At 51.8% G+C, this 20,384-nt stretch overlaps 2 protein-coding genes across 4 annotated transcripts in view; one reads left to right on the top strand and one right to left on the bottom strand.

The window, feature by feature from the left end:
- CPNE2 (copine 2) overlaps positions 1–2,549 on the top strand; it is a 54,477-nt gene extending 51,928 nt beyond the window's left edge. For all 3 annotated transcript variants that reach the window (XM_051629374.1, XM_051629375.1, XM_051629373.1), the window contains exons 15-16: positions 705–941; positions 1,969–2,549. In XM_051629374.1, the coding sequence (XP_051485334.1) occupies positions 705–941; positions 1,969–2,076 (345 nt within the window). In that variant the 3' untranslated portion in view covers positions 2,077–2,549. The remainder of the gene's footprint in view (positions 1–704; positions 942–1,968) is intronic.
- A 3,278-nt stretch (positions 2,550–5,827) lies between these two features.
- On the bottom strand, positions 5,828–20,177 carry PSME3IP1 (proteasome activator subunit 3 interacting protein 1). Its single transcript, XM_051629423.1, has 7 exons — positions 20,102–20,177; positions 17,391–17,532; positions 17,129–17,227; positions 14,125–14,246; positions 10,600–10,733; positions 8,619–8,683; positions 5,828–6,578 (listed from the first exon to the last, which is right to left on the bottom strand). The coding sequence occupies exons 2-7, from the start codon at positions 17,518–17,520 to the stop codon at positions 6,364–6,366; spliced, it is 765 nt and encodes a 254-aa protein (XP_051485383.1). The 5' UTR covers positions 17,521–17,532; positions 20,102–20,177; the 3' UTR covers positions 5,828–6,363.
- Positions 20,178–20,384: the final 207 nt, after the last annotated feature.

The following is a 20,384-nucleotide window of genomic DNA, read 5'->3' as shown; positions in this document are numbered from 1 at the left end:
AGAATGAGGAGAGGAACAAAGAGCTTTAATGTGCTGAAGTGTTTGTTTGCCTCACACACAGGCTCCGTAATGGGCCAAAATGGAACCATTGCTTTCCCCTGAGGCAGAGGAGATGGGTTTTTGGGATCTTTGTGCCCAGCTGGGTCCAGCAGGACTGTGTCCATCTGTCCAGCCTCCATGGGAAGGGGAGTGGATGCCAGTGCTGCTGCTCCACATCCCCCAGCTTCCCAGTGCTGTTGGTGCCTCCATTTTCATCTCCCGGCTGAGCTTGTGTCCTGGCCCCAAACTCCTCCTGGCCCTGATGTGGAAGTTCTGTTCAGGTTGGGTTTTTTCCCATCATTAAGTACTCAGCAAAATATTCTGAGGTGGGAGTTGGTTTCTTGTTTGGTCTTTCAAATCCAGGGAGAGTGGGAGCACCTGAAATTTCTGGGTGTTGGTGGCTGCCCCATCCCTGGCAGTGTTGAAGGGCAGGTTGGATGGGGCTTGGAGCAACCTGGGCTGGTGGGAGGTGTCCCTGCCCATGCAGGGGGGGTGGGACTGGATGATCTTTAAGGTCCCTTCCAACCCAAACTGTTCTGTGGATCTGTGAAGGGGGGGTGATGCAGGTGGTCCTGGGGAGCTGCCAAATTCCCAGGGGGAATTCCCGGCCGCCGAGTGCCCCGCGGTCACCCCCTGGGCCTGACCCTCTGCCCCCCCCCCCCCAGCAATACTTCATCCTCCTCATCATCACGGACGGGGTGATCAGCGACATGGACGAGACGCGGCACGCGGTGGTGCAGGCCTCCAGGCTGCCCATGTCCATCATCATCGTGGGGGTGGGCAACGCCGACTTCGCCGCCATGGAGTTCCTGGACGGGGACAGCCGGGTGCTGCGCTCCCACACCGGCGAGGAGGCCCTGAGGGACATCGTCCAGTTCGTGCCCTTCCGGGACTTCCGCAACGTGAGTGCGGGGAGGGGGTCCTGGGCAGAACGTGTGTGTGTGTCAGGGGGGTGGTTTCTGAAGCCTGGAAGTGGCCCTGGAAGTGGAGCAGCCCTTGGGTAGGAGGAGGCAAAAGGTGGAGGGCACCCAGCTACACCCTGCTCCGAGTGCCCTGGCCAGGCTGGCATGGACCGTCCGAGTTGGTGCTGCAGGAAGGGACAGGCAGATGCAGCCGTGACTGCAGCCCCATCGCCTGCTCCGTCTGAGCATCTCCCTGTCCCTGCTGCCCCTCGTCAGAAGAAGTTAATTACAGCAGCGTCCTATCAGCGAGCTGGGGTGGGTCTGGGCTCATGTCCCTCACCACAGTTCCAGGCTGGCGTCCCCCACATCCAGCCCCCATGAGGTGCCATGTGCTGAGCTGTCCATGTCCTGGGTGTCAGCCCCAAACCCCCAGCCCCTCCCTGCACCCGTGGAAGGGCTGATGCCAGGACTGGCCCTGCACGTGTCCCCTCTGTGGGGTGGCTTCCCACCACCACTGCCCAGCCCACTGTGGGGGCTTGGAAAAAGGCTGATGAAAGAAGGAAAAAAGGAAACAAAAGCTCCGACGTGATGCAGGTCTCCGCCTGGCTGGCTGGGCCAGGAGTCAGCCTGGCTTGGCTGCTGCTGCCATTGCCAGAGGATGCCAAAAATCAGGCAGTGCTCATCTCCCCCTTTCTTGCAGATCACCAGGGTGTCCCCATTCTGTAGAATCCCAGACTGGTTTGGGTTGGGAGGAACCTTAAAGATCATCCAGTCCCACCCCTGCACAGGCAGGGACACCTCCCACCAGCCCAGGTTGCTCCAAGCCCCATCCAACCTGCCCTTGGACACTTCCGTGCCTGTTCTTCCCACCCTGCGGAGGCTGCTTTGTTCCCACCATCCCTGCATTCCCTCCTGGGGGGCTGGTGTGGCCCAGAGCTCCCAGGTGTGGGTGGGATGCAGTGAGCTGGGGCCAGCCCGGCCACGCTGGCTCTGCTCTGAGCGCCGGGTTGTTCCCTCTCTCCCTCAGGCCCCCAAGGAGACTCTGGCCAAGGCGGTGCTGGCGGAGCTGCCCCAGCAGGTCGTGCAGTACTTCAAGCAGCAGAACCTGCCGCCCATCAACTCGGAGCCGGCCTAGAGCCAGACCCCCTGCATGTCCCCACGGCCCGGTGGTCCTGCCGACAGCGCACGAGCCACGTGCTTCGGAGGGAGGAACACCCTCCCCAGGAACACTTTGTACTTCTTAATTTAATTGCTAAATTCTTTCAAGTTGCCCCAGAGAAGCGTCTGGATCCGTTTTGTACAGCCCCGGCGCCCGGGGACACTGGGCAGCCAGGCCAGGCCCTGGCCCCGCTCAGTTCAGTCACTTCTCAGTATTGAATGTACTTTGTATCATTTCAGTGGAACGGGACGCAATTTTTACAATCAAAACTTGCTTTTTCCAAACAATGAAATGCTTAATATATTCTTCTCGTCCAATGAACTGGTCATTGTATAGTTCATGTATTTGTGCTGTGCCTGTACCTCTGTCAGCCCCCCATGTTCATTTTTATACTGTGTACATGTTATATTTGTTATACTCAGGTTAATAAAGAAACTTGGACATTTAAACCAAGGGTCTCCTGGATGGGAAGGTCTGGGAGGGTGGTCAGTGGTGCTGGGCCTTTGAGTCACCCCAGGACGGGCTGTCCTGGTCCCCCAGCTGTTCACCCGAGTGGGATCTGCTGAAGGTGGAGGTGAACTCCCCCATCAGCTAATGGGGGGGGCAGCACCCCCTTGGTCCCTCTGTCAATGAGTATGGATGGCCCAGGGGCGGGCAGCACCCCCTTGCTCCCCCCCCCAAATTAATATGGGTGTCTGGGGACAGGCAGCACCCCTTTGCTCCCCTCATCAGCCAATATATGGGGGGGGCAGCCCCCCCCACCCTTGCTCCCTCTGTCAGTGAACATGGATGTCCCGGTCGGGGGGGGAGCAGCACCACCTCACCCCCTGTCAGCTAACATGGGGGGCAGCACCCTCTCACCCCCCTGCGCCACATGGGTGTCCCGGGTGGGGAAGGGCAGCACCCCCTCACCCCCTCAGCCGACATGGATGTCGGGGGGGGGGATGTCCCATCATCCAGTGTGGATGTGGGGTGGGGGGCAGAGCACCCCGTTCCTCCCCCTGCCGGCAGATAGGGGTGTCCCATTGGGGCAGCCCCTCCTTGCCCCCCGCTGTCCCAGCACTGCCTCGTGCTCTGGGGACGCTCCAGCGAAGCACCTGAGGAACCAGCCCGGGCAGCACCCCAGCTTGGGGCTGCCTTGCCTCCTTGTGCCCCCCAGGCTGAGGAGCAGCAGCTCTGGCTGCCTGGGGGTGATGGGCTGGGTTAGGACACCTGGCAGCTCCCGCCAGCCGCTCGTCGGGCTCGTGCCACCCTCAGCGCTCATGGCTGCTGCTGCTGTGCTCGGCGGGATGGATGGCAGGTAGGAAGGGGAGCATCCTGCAGGGACCACGTCCTGCTCCAAACTCCAGGAGACTTGAGCTCCTCCCTTCTCCCCACCAGCGACTGGAGGTTGGTCTGTGGAAAGCCTGGAGCCCCCCTGCACACACTGCCTCTGCCCCCGAGCGCCGGGATGGCACCAATGTCCTTCTCCCAAGGAACAAGAGATAGGACAAGAGGAAAAGGCCTCAAGTTGCCCAGGGGAGGTTTAGACTGAAGATTTTAAACAATTTATTCTCCAAAGGGCTGTCAGGCCCTGGCACAGGCTGCCCAGAGGGCATCCTGGAGGGATTTCAAAGCCCTGGAGATGGTGCTGAGGGACATGGGGCTGTGGTGGCCTCGGCAGGGCTGGGTGAGCAGTTGTGCTCAATGATCTTAAAGGTCTTTTCCAACCACAAGAATTCAGTGATTCTCTGAGATGTTGGTTTTGCAAAGCCCCCTGGAAAGGAAAAAACAATCAACCACCATCACCCCCCCTTTTCCAAACGGAGTCGCAGCCTTGGACGGACCTTGTGTTTAAAACCGAGGCTGCAGCAGCTCTGCCTGCAGCGCCAGCCTGTGGCTCTGGGGCGTTTGTTCTTTCCATGGGAGCCCCTGCCACGCAGCTGCACTAGCAAGGAAGCCCTTCTGCTTGGAGACTGTTTGTGGAGGCTGGCTGGGTGATTGGTGTTGTTTTTTTTTTAACACCTCTGCAAAGCTGGACCAACCAGCCCAGCCAAGGAGCAGCTATGAAGCTGTCCCTGGGGAGGGAGCACACATGGAGCAAAGGGAGAAGATGCTTCAAAGAACGACATCTAAAGCCACCCCTGACTGAGGTGCTGCTGGAGCTGCTGTTCTCCAGCAGGGCCCCGGGGTGAGGCTGCCACCACAGCTGCCCCCTCCGAGTTGTCCTCCATCCCTTGCACACTTCACAGCCCACCTTGTCTTCAAGCACAGCAGTGCCACGTCAGATGGTTTCTGGGATATATATGGGAAGATATATGGGACCAATGGCTGGAGTGAGGAGCAGGGCCAGCTCTGCAGCTGCTCTGCAGGGCCATGAGAACAGCAGTGCTGACCCAGCTCCCAAGGCTTGCATGAGATGTTCCTCAAGTTCCTGTTCCTGCTCTGCTGGGAACAGGGGGAAGGCAGGGGCCTCACACCCATGGTTACCCAATTACATCTCCTCCTGGCCTGGTGTGGGTCAACACAACCACCAGTCCTGGTCTCACCTGCCCTGGACCATCACCACCACACCTGCCCACAACCAGCTGCCAAATCCCACTATTGCTGCCCCCATCAGCCTTGTTGACTGCAGGTTTGCAAAGGGTCCCTTAGGAAAACATTCCCAGTTGCTCCCAGCCAGGCCAGGCTGCTCTGATGCTAGAGAAGTTCTGGAGCTCAGTACCAGGGATGGACACCAGCTGCTCATGGCTCTTAAAAACGCAGCTTTTGAAAAACAACCAGCATTTTTTGGTGCCCCACTTCCATTTCACTCCATGGCCAGGTGTGATGAAGGTCACCAAAAGCAAGAGATCTAACTCAGTTCCACCTGAAAACACCATAGTTGAAGTTGCTAAAGAAGAGGCAGGAGCAAACAAAGGAGGAGTCAGGCAGCCCAGGAGAACAGGGGAGGAATTACTGTGTTTGTAAGGACTGATTGTGGAAGGGCTTGTGCAAACAGAGGGTGTTTGGCCAAGGATGCTTCAGTGTGAGCAGAACTCTCCTTTCCTTTGAGAAACTTCAACACTCAACCCGAGGCACAAGTCCTCCCAAAGGCCTGCAGGTCTCACTGCTCTTGGCCCAGCTGCTCTCCTACAAGTCACTCAGTGTCACCTTCCAGTAACTGCCCTGTGGCACCCACCCAGCAGCTGCTCTCTGCACTTGGGAGCACATCCACAGAGCAGGGCTGCTGGGAGGGGACTGTCATTTAGACATTCCCACCTCTGAGCAGTCCAGCTGAGCTGCTCCAACCCACCAGCCTCCCATCAGCACCGTTTGCAGGCAGATGAAAGGCCAGGCCCTCATCCTGGCTCCCTGGTCCACACCACCCCTAAACCTGCCCACACTGGGTTTCTTAGATCCAATAGAGCTTCAAAACCCACAGCAAAGGATGGTGAAGTTCTCCAGCTTCTGCACAAAGAGGTTTGTCTGAACTGGGGCATCCCACCCACTCTGGGTTCATGCTCCTCAGGAAAGTGCTGCAGAAAGGCTGGGTGACTGGCCACACACCTTGGAGCAGAGCAGCCACCTGCAGCTCCTCTGAACCCATCCACGGCCAGAGCTTTCCATCACCACCTCCATGTTTGTAGGACACTGGCTTGAACTTCCCCTGGATTGCGGTTTGAGGAAGGGGCTGGCTGGGTAGAGCAGAAATTGCTTAATGGAATGGGAACAATTATGAATGGCACAAGCTGAGATAAAAAAAAAATGCATTCAGAATGTCTTTAATCATGTAACACTAAAACTTTGTTACAGTGTCATGGTAATAATCTACCCTTCACCATCTGCTTGATTTTTGTTCTGCCCCCATTTCTCAAATACCAAATAAAAATGACATTTGAAAACAGAACACAAGGCTGTTTCCTACAAGACTTCACTGCTTCAAGTGAGTGTTTTTTTGCCTGTTAGTCTTGTAGAAACTTCTTGGATCATCAGCATTCTTGCTTCCCGTAGCAATTTGAAGATAAAGCTCTCTCCTCCCTACCCTCAGACCTTCACTAGATGTGCCTTCTGGTTTGGGGTGGCAAGCTTGTCTCCCAGGCTCTGGATGCATCCCAGGAACAGGAAGTTGGAGGGAGTAAAAGGGAAAAAATAAAAAATACATGAGTTATTTTAGGAGTATCTGCATGTATTAAAGTGGAGAGGTCAGCTAGAAAGGTTATATTTGGGGCAGAAGGATGCATCAAGCACCCCACAGGGCTTTGGAAGATACTCTGCACTACATGACACACGGAGGGGGTTTCCTTATGGACCATCAAAGAAACTGTTGCTACGAAAGACAGAAGAGACAATCTTCCCAGTGGAGTTGATGGTGCCTTCACTGTCTGAGCTGGACTCCGAGTCGCTGCTCCCTGAGTAGGCGCCCAGGCCGGGCAGGATCCCGATGCAGACGGCGGCCGAGGGGCAGTGCAGGGCTGAGCCCCCCGAGCTGCTCCCCAGGGGGACACAGGGGGGGGCTTCTGCAAGAGAGGGACCTCAGTCAGAAAGGAGAGAACCACAGAATCCCAGGCTGGTTTGGGTTGGAAGGGACCTTAAAGACCATCCAGTTCCACCCCCTGCATGGGCAGGGACACCTCCCACCAGACCAGGCTGCTCCAAGCCCCATCCAACCTGCCCTTCAACACTGCCAGGGATGGGGCAGCCACAGCTTCCCTGGGCAACCTGGGCCAGGCTCTCACCACCCTCACACCAAAGAATTTCCTCCTCATGTCTCACCTCAATCTCCCTCTGCCAGTTTTAATTCCTTCCCCCTTGTCCTCTCCCTCCCTGCCCTTGTCCCAAGCCCCTCCCCAGCTTTCCTGGAGCCCCTTCAGGCACTGGAAGGTGCTCTAAGGTCTCCCTGGAGCCTTCTCTTCTCCAGGCTGAACACCCCAACTCTCAGCCTGGCTCCAGAGCAGAGCTGCTCCAGCCCTTGGATCATCTCCATGGCCTCCTCTGGACTCTCTCCAGGAGCTCCATGTCCTTCTTGTCTTGGGGCTCCAGCACTGGACTCAGTTCTCCAGGTGGGATCAGAGTGGGGTCAGGCAGGAGTACAGGGAAGGGCTTCCATCAGCTCTGAGCTGGCTTCCAGCCCCTCACCTGCCACTGCCACAGCAGCAGTGGGTAATTGCAGGATTAATTAGAGCATCAGGCAGCTTTATGCTGCAATAAAACTATTCTGACAGGAAGGACTTGCTACCTCAAGGGATTTTCATTTTTCCCCCTCATCACTAGTTCTAGCCCAGCTCTGTGCTGCCATTACAGCTTTTTATTCTGAAGTTGTCAGTTTGATGCTTGTCAAGTAGCAAACTCAGTAAATAAGAATAAATAGCTCTGCTGCATGTAATTGAATATTTTTTTGGTGTTAGAACAGCATAGTTGGGGAAAAGTTCTATTTCATCGCTTTGCTAGTGAACATCTCCCATCTTTCATGGCTAATTAATTATTTCCAGTGTTCTGAAAGTTTGCTGAACAGAAGGAGGTTGAGGAAGTGCCTTGGGTTGTCATTACACCAGTGCAGCTCACTCTGTTCCTGTCAGGGTCTTGACAGCAAGTCAATCCCAGCCCTGACAGCTGAAAATGCAGCTTCATTTTTACTCTGGTTCCCCAGGATATTCTGAAATAAATTGGTTTCAGGATGGATAACATCACTGCATTGCACAACAGCTGAGTGGGGGGATGAGATGCCTCAAATCACAGAATCCCAGACTGGTTTGGGTTGGAAGGGACCTTAAAGATCATCTAGATCCAACCCCCTGCATGGGCAGGGACACCTCCCACCAGCCCAGGCTGCTCCAAGCCCCATCCAACCTGCCCTTCAACACTGCCAGGGATGGGGCAGCCACAGCTTCCCTGGGCTGCCTGGGCCAGGGTCTCACCACCCTCACAGCAAAGAATTTCCTCCTCATGTCCAACCTAAATCTCCCTCTTCCAGTTTTAATCCATTCCCCCTTATCCTTTCACTCCCTGCCCTTGCCCAAAGTTCCTCCTCAGCTTTCCTGTAGCTCCTTCAGGTACTGGAAGGTGCTCTAAGGTCTCTTCTCCACACTGAACACCTCCAGCTCTCTCAGCCTGTCTCCATAAATGCTGCTGTGAGGAGGAAAGGGATGAGCTGTTCTCCATGTCTCCTGTCGACAGGACAAGCACTAGGCTCAAAATACAGCTGTGGATCAGGTAAAACTCTTCAAGGGCAAAACCAGTTAAGCATTAGAACAAACTGCCTCAGGAGGGTGCCCCTCACTATCTGTGGAGATGCAAGAGCAGCTCAGACAAACATCTGTCAGGAATGGTTTAGGCAGGGGGTGGATTGATGACGTGCAGAGGTTCCCTCCAGCCCTTTCTAGGCAGGCTGTCAGTGCAAAGAGTTCCCATCTCTGCTGCTCTAAGAGAGGACGTGCCAGCTGCAGCCTGTACTGTCTTCCAGAATGAAGGGGCAGAAAACCAAATCCTCTATCAGATGTAACAGCCAGTCAGTTGCTGTTCAGGTGGGAGACAGCTCATGTGCAGCAGACAGGACGTACCTTGATTCTTCTCATCATGATCACTGTCTAGTTTCAACCTCTTCACACTGTTGCCACCATCTGAACTGTGGAAAAAAGAAGAAAGTCTCTCGTTCCTCAAAAGCAACCACTTCATTACTGTGAAATTAAAGTCACATCTTTGTCTCAGATGTCACAGCAAATGCCATCAGGGTCCCCAGTGGCCATCACCACTTCTAACTGCTGCCAACTAGGGCTCCTCAGGGAACATGCAGGATCCTAGAAGTTAACACCTACACTGCAAGTATCACCTGTTCTCCTAGGAAACAGACACACACCTCTGGGAATCCAAGGCAGACCTCTCACACAGTGACCTGAGCTGCCTGTCCCACTGGAAGTGTGAGATGAGGAGTCCAGGAGCTGTATGAGCTCCAGCCAGTGGGGATGGTGACCATGCTTGATGGTGCAACAGAGCTGCCTTTCCCCTTCTGGAGCTTCCTTCCCCTCCTTCAAGCACTGAGAGAGCTTGTTCTAAAACATCTAGGTGTTGCACCCTGTAAGAAGCTCAGTAGGTTTTACATCCATTCCCACCCAGCTGCAGGGTCTGAACTAAAGAGGAAAGCAGTCCCTTTGGGTCCAGAGTGGTGCTGAGGGAAAGGAGCATTACTTGGATTCTTACTCTCCAGAATCCTACAGCTCCTCCTTGTCCCTTCTCAGTTTCTTTTCCCCCTCTGGCATGTTCTCAATCCTAAATCATTCACATAAACAAATGCTTCCCAGCTTCAGCTGAGCGTTTTTAAGCATTAACTCTTTCCTGTCCCTGACAGAACAAATCAAAGGTTATTCTGTGAGGGGAGGAATAAATCCTGTACAGGAACCTACAAAGCTCAGAGATCCTGAGCTCCCCCTGCACTTGGGTTTGGCCATTTTGCTGTAAAAGATGAGATGGCAAAAATATAAGACTGCAAAGCAAGTCCACAATGGTGCTGGCCTGTCAGTTAAGATGCTCTCCTCAAAGAGATGCCATCTGCAGCCTTCAGATCTGCACCGAGCTCAGCCCAGCTCCTTCTCTACCTCCTGCTGGGTTAAGTACTGCTAGTTACAAAAAACAACAAACACTGTTGACTGCTTGTTATCAGTTCAGGGGGTCTCTTCTCTGCCCTCCAAAAACCCAAACAACGAGGCAACCCCCGGTAGGTGGTGGAAGGACTCACTGCAGTTTCCAGACATGCAACTGCTGCTGTCCTGGGAGCTAAACACCACCCTAAAGATAAGCTGCTAAAATAATCTCTCATTCCCTGGGACAGATTAACTCACTGACTGAATTTCTAGGTGTCAGGAATCATCTTGTGTCCTAGACTGTGGGAAATAACTTTGGTGGGAATAACTCTGGTTCCACATGCTCAGTTTCTCTGTAATCTGTAGCAGATGTGTCTGCAGGTCAAGATCAAACCATCAAGCAGCTCCCAAAGCCAGCAAAGAAACAGCTCACAAGCCCAGCTGCCACCCCCTGGGGTGGAAAGGGTGTTGATGGACCACTGCAAATCAGGGAGGAGCCAGGGAAGTTTGCCTGATGCTGTCAGGATCAAAGGGGCACACAAAGCTCTTCTCTCCTAAAACCCACCCATCCCCATGCTGCCCTCAGCACCAATTAAACCCACTCATTTTAGACACATAAATGATGCAAACCTGAATGAAATGACATGAGTGAGGTGACTTTCCAAACAGAGCTGGAAAACAGATTCCCTCTAGGTCCCCAGGCAGGATTGCCCAAGCCTGGCAGTCTAGAATGAAGAGTCACCCACTTGCTTTACACACGCTTCTCTAGTTGAACTGCTTCATGTTTTTCCCACAGCTTGGGAGAGCCTATGGAAACAAGGCTGGTCTTTTCTTCTACCTCCACCCTTTCTTCTTCAGGGGCCAAGGTTCACCTCCCACTCTCTGGAGGCAGTTCTGGCTTGCTTCCCTTTCCACTGCTAACTGGGTTCCGTTCCTCATGAATTTATAGAGGTGTGAAACTAACCTTCTGTGCTTCACAGCTCCTGCCAACAGCTTTGCCTGAGAGAATTTGTTCTTGTTTTCCACTGACTTCATGGGCAATTTCTTCTCAGTTTCCTTCTTTGGGTCCATGCTGACTCCCACTTTGGTGAGAGTGCTGTGAATTAAGGGTTAAGGATCAAGCAGGAAGGAATGGAGAGAACAGACACTTCCTCTCTGATATCTTTAGCCAGCTCTGCTGACAGCACTGACCAAAGTTCATTCACATCTTCTACCAAATAAACTTATTTGTAAAGACATGTAGCTGGCACCTTCAGCCAAGACAGAGGGACTTCATCCTCTGAGTCTGGAGCTCTCTGGGGAAGCCATCCCAGCTCTCTCTGTACAGGTGTCCAGGCAGCAGAGCAGGAGCTGCTGCTCTCAAGTCAGAAAGGCACAACCCATCCAGCACCCAAAACACACCCACGGGCCTGGTGCTGCTTCAGGGGTCTTAGAAGAGCAAAAAGGTCAGAATGGACAAAAAGAACAAAAAGAGAGGGAGGAAAAAAAGGGCAACCTGGTACTTCCCCCTTCTACAGGGATCAACACATTTGTATTCAAAGTTTAGCATTTGTCACTTTTCAGCTCAGGTTTGCAAAGGCCTTAATTCCTGCCACTTTGGCCACCAAGCCCAAAAGCAAGGAGGCAGGTCTGACTGAGGGTCTGTGTGATCCAATGTTCACCCCAAAAAACTGTGACTGCAGAGGAAAACGAAGCAGCTTAGAACAGCGTGAGCAAGGTGGGTGCAGCTGAAACCTGTCGGGAGGTGGAGAAGCTGAAGCAGGTTCTTAGACAAGATAAGAAGGACCTTGGTCTGTTATTAAGGCACTCTCCACTAAACAGATCTTCTGTGGCAGGATCTAGTCCAGCCCTGACAACAGGGCTGGTGCCCACTGTATCTGATGACACATAAAACCACAGGGGTTGGGAGGGACCTCTGGAGATCACCAAGTCCAACCCCCCTGCTGCAGCAAAAACACCCAGGGCAGGTCACACAGGAATGTGTCCAGATGGGGCTTGAAAGTCTCCAGAGAAGGAGACTCCACAGCCTCTCTGGGCAGCCTGTCCCAGGGCTCTGTCACCCTCACAGCAAAGAAGTTTCTCCTCATGTTAAGGTGGAACTTCCTGTGTTGTCACTTGGTGCCGTTTCCCCTCGTCCTGTCACAGGCACCACTGAACAGACACTGGCCCATTCCTGACACCCACCCTGCAGGTATTTGTACACATTACTCAGGTCCCCTCTTAGACATGAGGTCCATCAAAGCTCCTGTTAATGAGGTACCAGTGGATTAACAAAATCTTCTGCAAAACTTTTAAATCAGCAATTAGCAAAGGCAAATCAGCCTCATTTAAAAGGGTATTTGCTTAAAACGCTAAATTGAGCTTTCTACCAGTTACTCCTCTACCAGCCCACTGAGCAGGGGACACAACCACCACCTGGAGCTTCACAGGAGCCCCAGTTACTGCAGGTAAAGGGTGGACAGTGCATTTCATAATGATGGACCATAGTTTTGAAGTCATAGGGTTGTTATTTTTTCCCCACTGAACACCTGCATCAAAGCCCCTCACACCTGCCTCTGAAGCGACACGCTCCGAGTCCCCAGCCACCCCTGATGCCCTCTCCTTCTGGGAATTTCCTAAGGACACAGCAGTCCTCCAGGCTGCTCCCTACCTCAACTGAAAGTCTTATCAGTCCAAATCAGACTGTCCAATTTTACTTCTCTGGCACAGCAGTGCCATCCCGTGGCTACCAGGAGGAATCTGAGAACTCATCCCACACACTCGTGTTCAACCTCCACGTTTTGGTTCCTTACTCTGTCACATTTGAACACTGCCCTGCCAAAGCCTGGCTGAGGGACCCTAAGACCCAAAAGAATCCAAATTATAGGCTTTTTTCACTTCCATGCAGGATGCCATTCCCCAAATGGAGGAGGGGAGAGAAGGCAAGAAAAAAAAAGCTCTGTACTTGAATCCTGACACAGGTTTTACCGCGACATTTGTGCCTCTGAGCAGCTTAAATCCAGTGTTTCCCCAGAAAAGAGACCAAATATCCAAACCCACTGGGTTGACATTCCTCCTATAAACTCAAAAGAGCACCTGTAGATCCAGCACATTTCAGTGCCCGTTTTTTGTCTCTGTAGGGACAATCCATTATTTTACCACAACCTGCAGATGCAAACCCTCCTTTGAAAAGAACACCAGCAAGAAGTTCTAATATAGGCAAGTCATTGTGCACGTTGCTCTGAGGTTGCTTGAAATATTATGGTTAAATAAAAAAGAAAAGAAACAGAATGGGCAGAAGTTCTCAGTTTCTTATGAGATGACCACAAACTATTCTGCTTCCCCTCACCCCACCAGCAGGGAGTTCCACAGTTTGATTCACAGCAGGCACCACCTCACACTGCACACCCCTGCATCAGCCAGAACCACCAGTAACCATCACTGGGACTAAATATATCCCATGAACATCCACTGGAGCCAACAAAACAAAAAAGCATTCCAAATTCATTTACCTGCTTCTGAAGTAAAAAAAGCATCATAATTGCTTTTTCCTAAAGGCATTTCTGAGACAGGGTAGATGCTTCAGAGAACACCTGCTCTAAGCTATAAATCATTAACACCAGGTACTAAGGATCTCTGTGGCAATAGCACCACTCAGCTTTATTTGCTGACTGGTTCTGGTCACCTCCTTGTGTCCACAAACTCTTTCATTTATACCAAAGCATCCTTGAGAACTTGTCCTGTAAGTCACTGATGACTCAAAAGCAATGGGGTTCATCAGGAGGCAGAAAAACCATCAGGTTCTGCACAGGTTCAAAAAACCTCCAACATTTATCATAGCACAGAAATCCTCAAATCATTCCAGCCTCCCTTGACTGGTACTGATTACAGAGAAAAAAAACCATCACATATTATTTTCTAGCACATCTTGCTGAAAATTTGGCACTTAACAGCAAAACCAAAGTGCTATTACCCAAAGATGCTGGGTCTCCAGGGGCTCTGGCTTCTGGAAGGAAGTCAGCAGGTCTGCACAGATGCTTCATATGTATTTAACTTCTCATCCTGTGGTTACCAGCAAGGGAAAAAGTGTCTAGTACTTCAAGGAGAATAAGAGATTGTGCAATTCCAACATTATTTCAAACAGGTATGTTAAAAACAGCCAATATGCTGTTTAAAAACACACAAGGATATTTAATTTTCAATAAGAAGACAAAAGAAAAAGATGAGAAGCAACAGGCTGGTTTGCCTCTATGTTCTCTCTCTCTTTTTATCTATGTTGTTTCATGCCCTCAGTAATGGAAAGAAAAAAACAACCAAGAGTGGGGAGAAGGAAATAAAAGTACCAGAGGGTTGAGGGGGGGTATATCAAACATGACAGTGGGAGACTCAAGCTACAGTGAAAATACTCAACTTGGAAGTCACTCATTGCTGATGTCCTGTGAAGCAGTTTTACAGAAAGTGTCAATGACACAAATCCCAGCTCCTGATGCAGCTGCCATGCAAAGGATATTCTGTACTCATTGAGTTCTTTCAGCTCCTCTTCTCTCCGTTGCTTTTCTAGTAGCTCTTGCTGCCGAGAAACCTCATCAAGGAAATGGGTCTCATCTTCGTCTAAGCCTCTCACCATATTTTCTGAATAAAGGAAAGAATGCACATGGATAAGCCCAAACCACTTAGGGAGCAGCCATCTCTTTTGCCTGACTTCACCATTCCCTCAGAACATCTTCCAGTGGTTCTGAACTGTCCCACAAAGGCAGCTCAGGGGCCACAGCTCAAATGTGACGTTGCTGATGCTGCTGAGGGGGAACAACTGGCACAAAGTCATGGGATAACCCCACGAGCTACCTGCTGGATTCTGTAATTAAGAATTGTTATTATGAACTAAATAATACTCTTTGATTATGATTATTATCTAAAGGCTTTCCAGCTCATGATACTGGATGCTACCAGCACAAATCTCTTGCACATTCCAGCATACAACTGACAGAGGATGGACACAGTTTGAACCCAACTCTATCACTACAGAGAAAAGCAAGACACAAGGGAGCCATGAGATGTTGCTGGGTTTGATGACATAATTCAGGAAATGCTGCTGTAATTAAGGAAAATCAACAAAGTTTTCACACCAGTAGCCTCTGTGAACGCTGCTTGGAAGAGGTAACACCAACCAGGAAGAACCACATGAAGCAATGATGGGTTCATGGATTTGGTTCCAGCCACTGAGTTCAAGCCCATGTCCCCAAAAACTGTCCTTAAACCAGCCAGTAACTGGAAAAAACATAGAGTTTCTCCCCATAAATCTTGCCTCAAAATAGGAAGTGCACATTCCTAAAGCAAATCATGAGTAAGCTGGGATTAACAAAAAAAGCAGAAGCAAGACAATCCCTAACTTCCAAATAAAAATCAATCCCTTCTTAACAGGCAGCTCTGCTGGTAGGAAAGGAGACAGTGGTGCAGCAGGAAGGTCTTTTACTTTCTGCTCTGCAAAAGGGCAATGTTCCTCAATCCAACCTAAAAAAATGCATCTATTTTGCAGAAAGACCAAGTCTTGCTGCTTGTGGTCAGCCTGAGAAATCTTAACCCAAACAGCACCTTCAGTCTTCTTTCCAGTTTAATTCCCCAAGATTTTTTGGCTTTTCCACCTATTTTTTTGATCTTCACCCCCACAGTCAAGTCCCAATCACTAACATCAAGCTAAGAAATCCATTTCCCCTGATCACTGGCAAGTATCTGTGTCTGACAGAAGAGATCTAGAGATCCACTATTATTTGAGGTTACATTTCCTACCCTTTCCAAGTCCAAGAATGCAGAGTTCACTCCAGCACTTGGTTTACAGGTTTCCTGAACCAAAGGGAAGACACTGCAGATCTCCAACAACTGGCTAAGGGAAACAATTCATTGAGGCAGTTATTAGAAGCCTCTCCCAGCCAGGTTGATAGCAGGCACTTTTCTGGTGGCTCCTTAGACAAGAATTGCTGAGTCACATCACCAAAGCTGACTGGGATCAGAAGGTGACTGAAATAAACTCTCCAGCTGGGAAGGATCCTGTAGGTACAGCTGGAGACTCCAAGGCACTTCTTGCACAAGAGAAACTTCACAGAGACAGGAGGAGACTTCTCCTGACCATAATCATTCAGAAAGAAAACGTCTAAAGCTGCAGTGCAGAGAATACTGAGCTATTTTTCATTTCAAATGCTGTAACTTTCTATGAAAATTATTATCCTTGGAAGAGGAAGATACTCTTGCAAGGCTGAAGAACCTAGCAGAAGGAAATGCTGGTCTGTGCACCTGTTTTTATCTACATAGAAGGTTTAGAGAAGCCAAGTCTGTGTGTTCATGCAAACACAGCTCTTCCCAAGTCTCATCCTTCATTCTGATGCAAAGGACCCCCTCCATCTCCTACTCATCCATAATTCCCAGGGACAGAAAAAAGACTTTGAGTATTTTAAGGCAAATTCAAGTATCTTAGGGGACAAATCTTGTCACAAGTTGCCAAACTGGGCAGGAGTGTTACCTAACAGGACTGAAAGCTTGTGCCAGACTTAAAGGTACTTAGTTGGATGGGGCTTTGTGCAACCTGGTCAGTGGGAGGTGTCCCTGCCCATGCAGGAAGGTTGGGACCTGATGATCTTTAAGGTCCCTTCCAACCTTCACCATTCTATGATTCTAAACCACAGTTTCATGCAAGAGGAATTCTAGACAGAATCCAGTTGCCAACTGGACCTTAAAGAACACAGCTGGGAGGGTAAAGCTTCCAGCTAAAGAACCAAAACCGATCAGAAACCACCTGAAAATGAAGTCCCACAGTATCATCCTCACTTCTCTTTAGACAGAGCCAATAGTTCCCTTTTTCCCAAAATGGTTGACTTAAGAATTTCCTAGTTCTCATTAGCATCCTTGCACTCAGCAGCACAAACAAGAGGTGGTACAATGCAAAGGCTTTTTTTAGAAAACCAGAAATTCAAACACTGGTAGAAATTAGGTTTCCATTTCACTTAGAAGAGTTAAATATTTACTTTCTGAATCAACTCCTGTATGCTTACTTCTTCCAACCAGTAATCTGAGGCCTCACATCAATTTTGTGTCAACTAATTCCAGCTTGGAAATGTAAGAACTGCTGCAACAGATTTCTTTGCATTGATTCAAATAGGAATCAATAAAAAGTGGTGTTAAAGCTCAAGAGTCACAGAACCAGGTTACATTTTCAGGGATTTTTTTTTGATTGAATGTGCCCAATAAGCTTAGTGTTCCATCCTGCCCAGGAATGCAGCTTCACAGCTGGCAGTAACTTTGGAGTTTCACATGTCAGCAGTGCTGCCTGGCTGCCCACCACCTGTTACCTGCAGGAATATCTACCACCCTTGAAAAATCCAGGATTTCAGGAATACTTTTCTGAAGTCTCTCTCTTGGAGAGGCAGACAAGACACACAGACACGTGCCTGGTGTTGTTCAGAGCTGCTGCACACAAGGCAGTGGGTGGGATTTGGGTCAGAACAGTGACTGCTGGTGCTTACTGAATTTAAATTGCTCCTCAAACTCCTGCTGCTTCTTCTCTCTCTGCTCCTGGAGTCTTTCATACAGGGAGCGTGGGTCGTAGGCCTCCTCTGGGCATTCTGAGGGGAAGGAACAAATCAACACACGTTAAAAAACACCAAGAGTTTAGCTCCTTCATGTAAAAAACCTCTGACCTTGCAGAATACAAATCACCTTTTGGTTCCCTCTCCCACAAAATATTCTCCCATCTCTTCCCTAGAGCTATTCACACCTCCCCCATACCTTTAGGATCTTCAGGTTTTCGGACCTTTTCCCACTCCTCTTGTCTCCTCTTCCGCCGCTCCTCGAGCTCCGCCTCGGACACAAACCTCTTGTTGATCACCAGGTCAGCAGTTCCATCACCCCCATCCATCGTGGAGCTGCCCTAAAAAGACCAGGGGAGACACCAGGCCCTGACTGCACTGCACACCACGTGCTGAGGGACACAGCTCCTCGCTGCCCGGCACCACCAGCTCTCGCTCCTGCCTCGCTCCTTCCCACCAGGAGGGCTCCCAGCTGGCTGCCTGTCCCAGGCTGCTTTTCCAAGTGTCACATTTTAATGGAATTTTGCCCAGCCCACCTTGAACTTACCTTGCTGAAATACATTTTTAAATTAAAACCATTTAAAAAAACCCCACAACCCCCCCCATATGCTTTTATTTCAGTTCTTCCACCTCTCTGCTCTAAGGGAGACACTTTGCCCTCACTTGACCTCATTTCTTAAAAAAAATCCTGGAAAATGTGGTGAAAAATCCCCTGCTTACAGTGATTTCCAGCAGTGCTCAACAGTGAGAAGGGAAAAATGAGCAGCTAGTCTCTCCAGCCTTCAAAAGCCTTTTCCACCAGTGCAGGCTGGGCCTGGCCAGGCTGGGGGGGCCTGTGTGCCAGGGGTTCAGGAGGGGAGAGAAAGGGGGAATTCCCTTGGGCTGGAGCAGGGCTGGGACTAGAGACCAGGAGCAGCCCACGTGAGCCAGGAGCAGAGCACCCATGGCACCCAGCACACCCTCCCTGCCCCAGGAGCCCCCCCAGCCAGCACTGCCCAGGGACCAGCTCAGCCCTGGGTGCAGGGGGATGCTCTGAGGAGCCCCCTGAGAAGGAAACTCCTCAAGCCCAGGGTTTGTGCAAGTCCCAGAGCGGCTCCTGGTTGGGCTCGGTGATCCTGAAGGTCTTTTCCAACCCAGGGAATTGTGTGATTCATTTCAGGATTTCTCCTGCCAGCTCCAGGCTACAGAGTGAAACCCTGGGGCTGTTTCACACTTCCAGCCAGTTCATGCAAGTCCAAGTTCAACCACACACAAACACAGCTGCTCCTTTTAAGTCAGGATAACCTGTTTTTTTCTAGTTCCTTCTTATTCCCTTGCTAGAACCCCATCCCATAGCTGAAGGACTACAGATAACTGCCCCCTGCATAGGCAAACGTTCTTCATTCAGGATCTCATCCTGTATTTCAGGCCTAGAGAAGAACTCCCTGCATTTCTTCTTCCAGGAAGAGAGGGATGCAGCCCCCCAAAGGATGGGTGGAACCAGTTTGTTATCCTTCCTTCATCCCCCATCCTGCAGGAAGCAGAGTCCTGGAATTCTCACGAAACCTGATGTTTCTGTGGGGCACAGTTTGTAGTACAAATGACAAGTTGAGGTTTCAGGAGAAATCCAGGTCGGAGCACTGGGCAGATGTTTGTTACAGCAGGATGAGAATTCCCAGAAGAAGAGAAGACAAAAGAATTCTGGTAAGAAGTGGGGAAGGGAAGGGCAGACCAAGACCTGGTGATTTTATCTTTTGTTTCTACTTTTTTTCCTTGCTCTTGTTTCTTTTCCAACACCTAACAAGAATCCACCCTCAGGCAAATCCATTTTCCCAAAAGTCTGGAACATCTGCCCTTAAAGGACATTTCTGAAGGTGCTTTGAGCTGGAAACACAGAGAAGGTGAGAACTGAATCTCCCTCCTGCATCCACGTGCAAATGCCAAGACCAGCTTCCCACCCAAGTGCTGCAGAAACAAGGTGACCTGGTTCTCCACTTGTGTCACCTCAATCCCATCCATGCAGGGAGGAAATGGGGGGTTCCTACACCTGGGTGACAAAGTCATAAAAATTAAGTGAAAGGGGCACTGAGGAAGGGAAGTCCTGAGGGGACTGAAGCCTTCAGCACCAAACCTGCTGCCTCTGCTTCACCCAGCTCACGGGGACAGTGTATGGGAATATACCTGAGGTGGATTAAGGTTTCACTGAGTTGACACACAGCTCCAGGGCTTTCACTACAATCCTGGAAATTAGTGTCTGACCTAACACATTTCAGCAACCAATAACTTTACTGACAACAGCCTGAGGCACAAAAACGGGGCAAAAATGAAACTCAAGCAGCATCACATGCCAGTCCATTTGTACTTCTGAAACTGGCTAATCCTGCTGGATTCCCTGCCCCCCCCCCCCCGATCCTCCAGACCAGACAAAACACACAGCTTAGAAACTGTCCCGTGTCGTGGCCTGGTGACCGTGCCCCTGTGAGGGACACCGGGAACGACAGAAACGTCCCACCTGCAACCCCCACCTTTTGACACCGCCGGGACCGAGATCTGTGACACTTCACGGCCCCCGCGGCCCCGGGGGCAGCGCGGACCGGGAGCCCAGGCGGGTCCCGACCCCCCCGCGCAGCCCCAGACGCTCAGATCTCGCTTAAATAACGGGCCCGTCCGCCCGGAGCGCACCGGGCCTGCAGCTCCCCGGAGCCGAGGGGAAGAGCCGCTCCCCGCCCCCATCCGCCCCGGGCCGGAACCCGCCGCCGGTTCCCGGGACCCTCCCGGGACGGGCCTGCCCGGGCCCCGCCGCCCGGCCCTCACGGCTGCCTCCGCCTGCCCCCGGCACGGCCCGATCCCCTCCGCCGCGGCACCCGCGGGCCCCGCAGCCCCTCCCCCGAGCCCCGCCGCCCCGCCCGGGCCCGCCGCTCCCGCACGTACCGCGGGCCCGTCACAGCCAGAGCCGCAGCCCGGCCCCGCGCGCCGCCATGGATGCCCCGCGCAGGCCCGCCGCCGCCCCGCCCCTTCCGCCCGCCAGAGCCAACCGGGAGAGCTCTTCCTTAGGCGCCCCCGCCCCGCCTGGAGCCAATCCCCGCTGCCCTTACGGAAGGCACGGCCGGAGCGCCCCGCGCTGTGATTGGGCGAAGCGCTCCGGCCGGGGCGGGGCCCGGGGCGGGTCGCCCGGGAAACGGCGGGGGGCGGGCCCTGCGGGGGGCGGGGCCTG

The sequence above is a fragment of the Apus apus genome, chromosome 11 (genome assembly GCF_020740795.1).
Source record: "Apus apus isolate bApuApu2 chromosome 11, bApuApu2.pri.cur, whole genome shotgun sequence".
NCBI lineage: Eukaryota > Metazoa > Chordata > Aves > Apodiformes > Apodidae > Apus > Apus apus.
Note: the sequence above shows the minus strand (reverse complement) of the source record. Positions and strands in the feature narration are given on the sequence as shown.

Excerpts from the sequence above, each read along its gene's own strand:
- PSME3IP1 (XM_051629423.1), bottom strand. The coding sequence starts at position 17,520 with ATGGATGGGGGTGATGGAACTGCTGACCTGGTGATCAACAAGAGGTTT. Across the intron at positions 17,228-17,390 it reads AAAACCTGAAGATCCTAAAG|AATGCCCAGAGGAGGCCTAC; the intron begins GTATGGGGGAGG and ends CCTTCCCCTCAG. Across the intron at positions 6,579-8,618 it reads TCATGATGAGAAGAATCAAG|AAGCCCCCCCCTGTGTCCCC; the intron begins GTACGTCCTGTC and ends CCTCTCTTGCAG.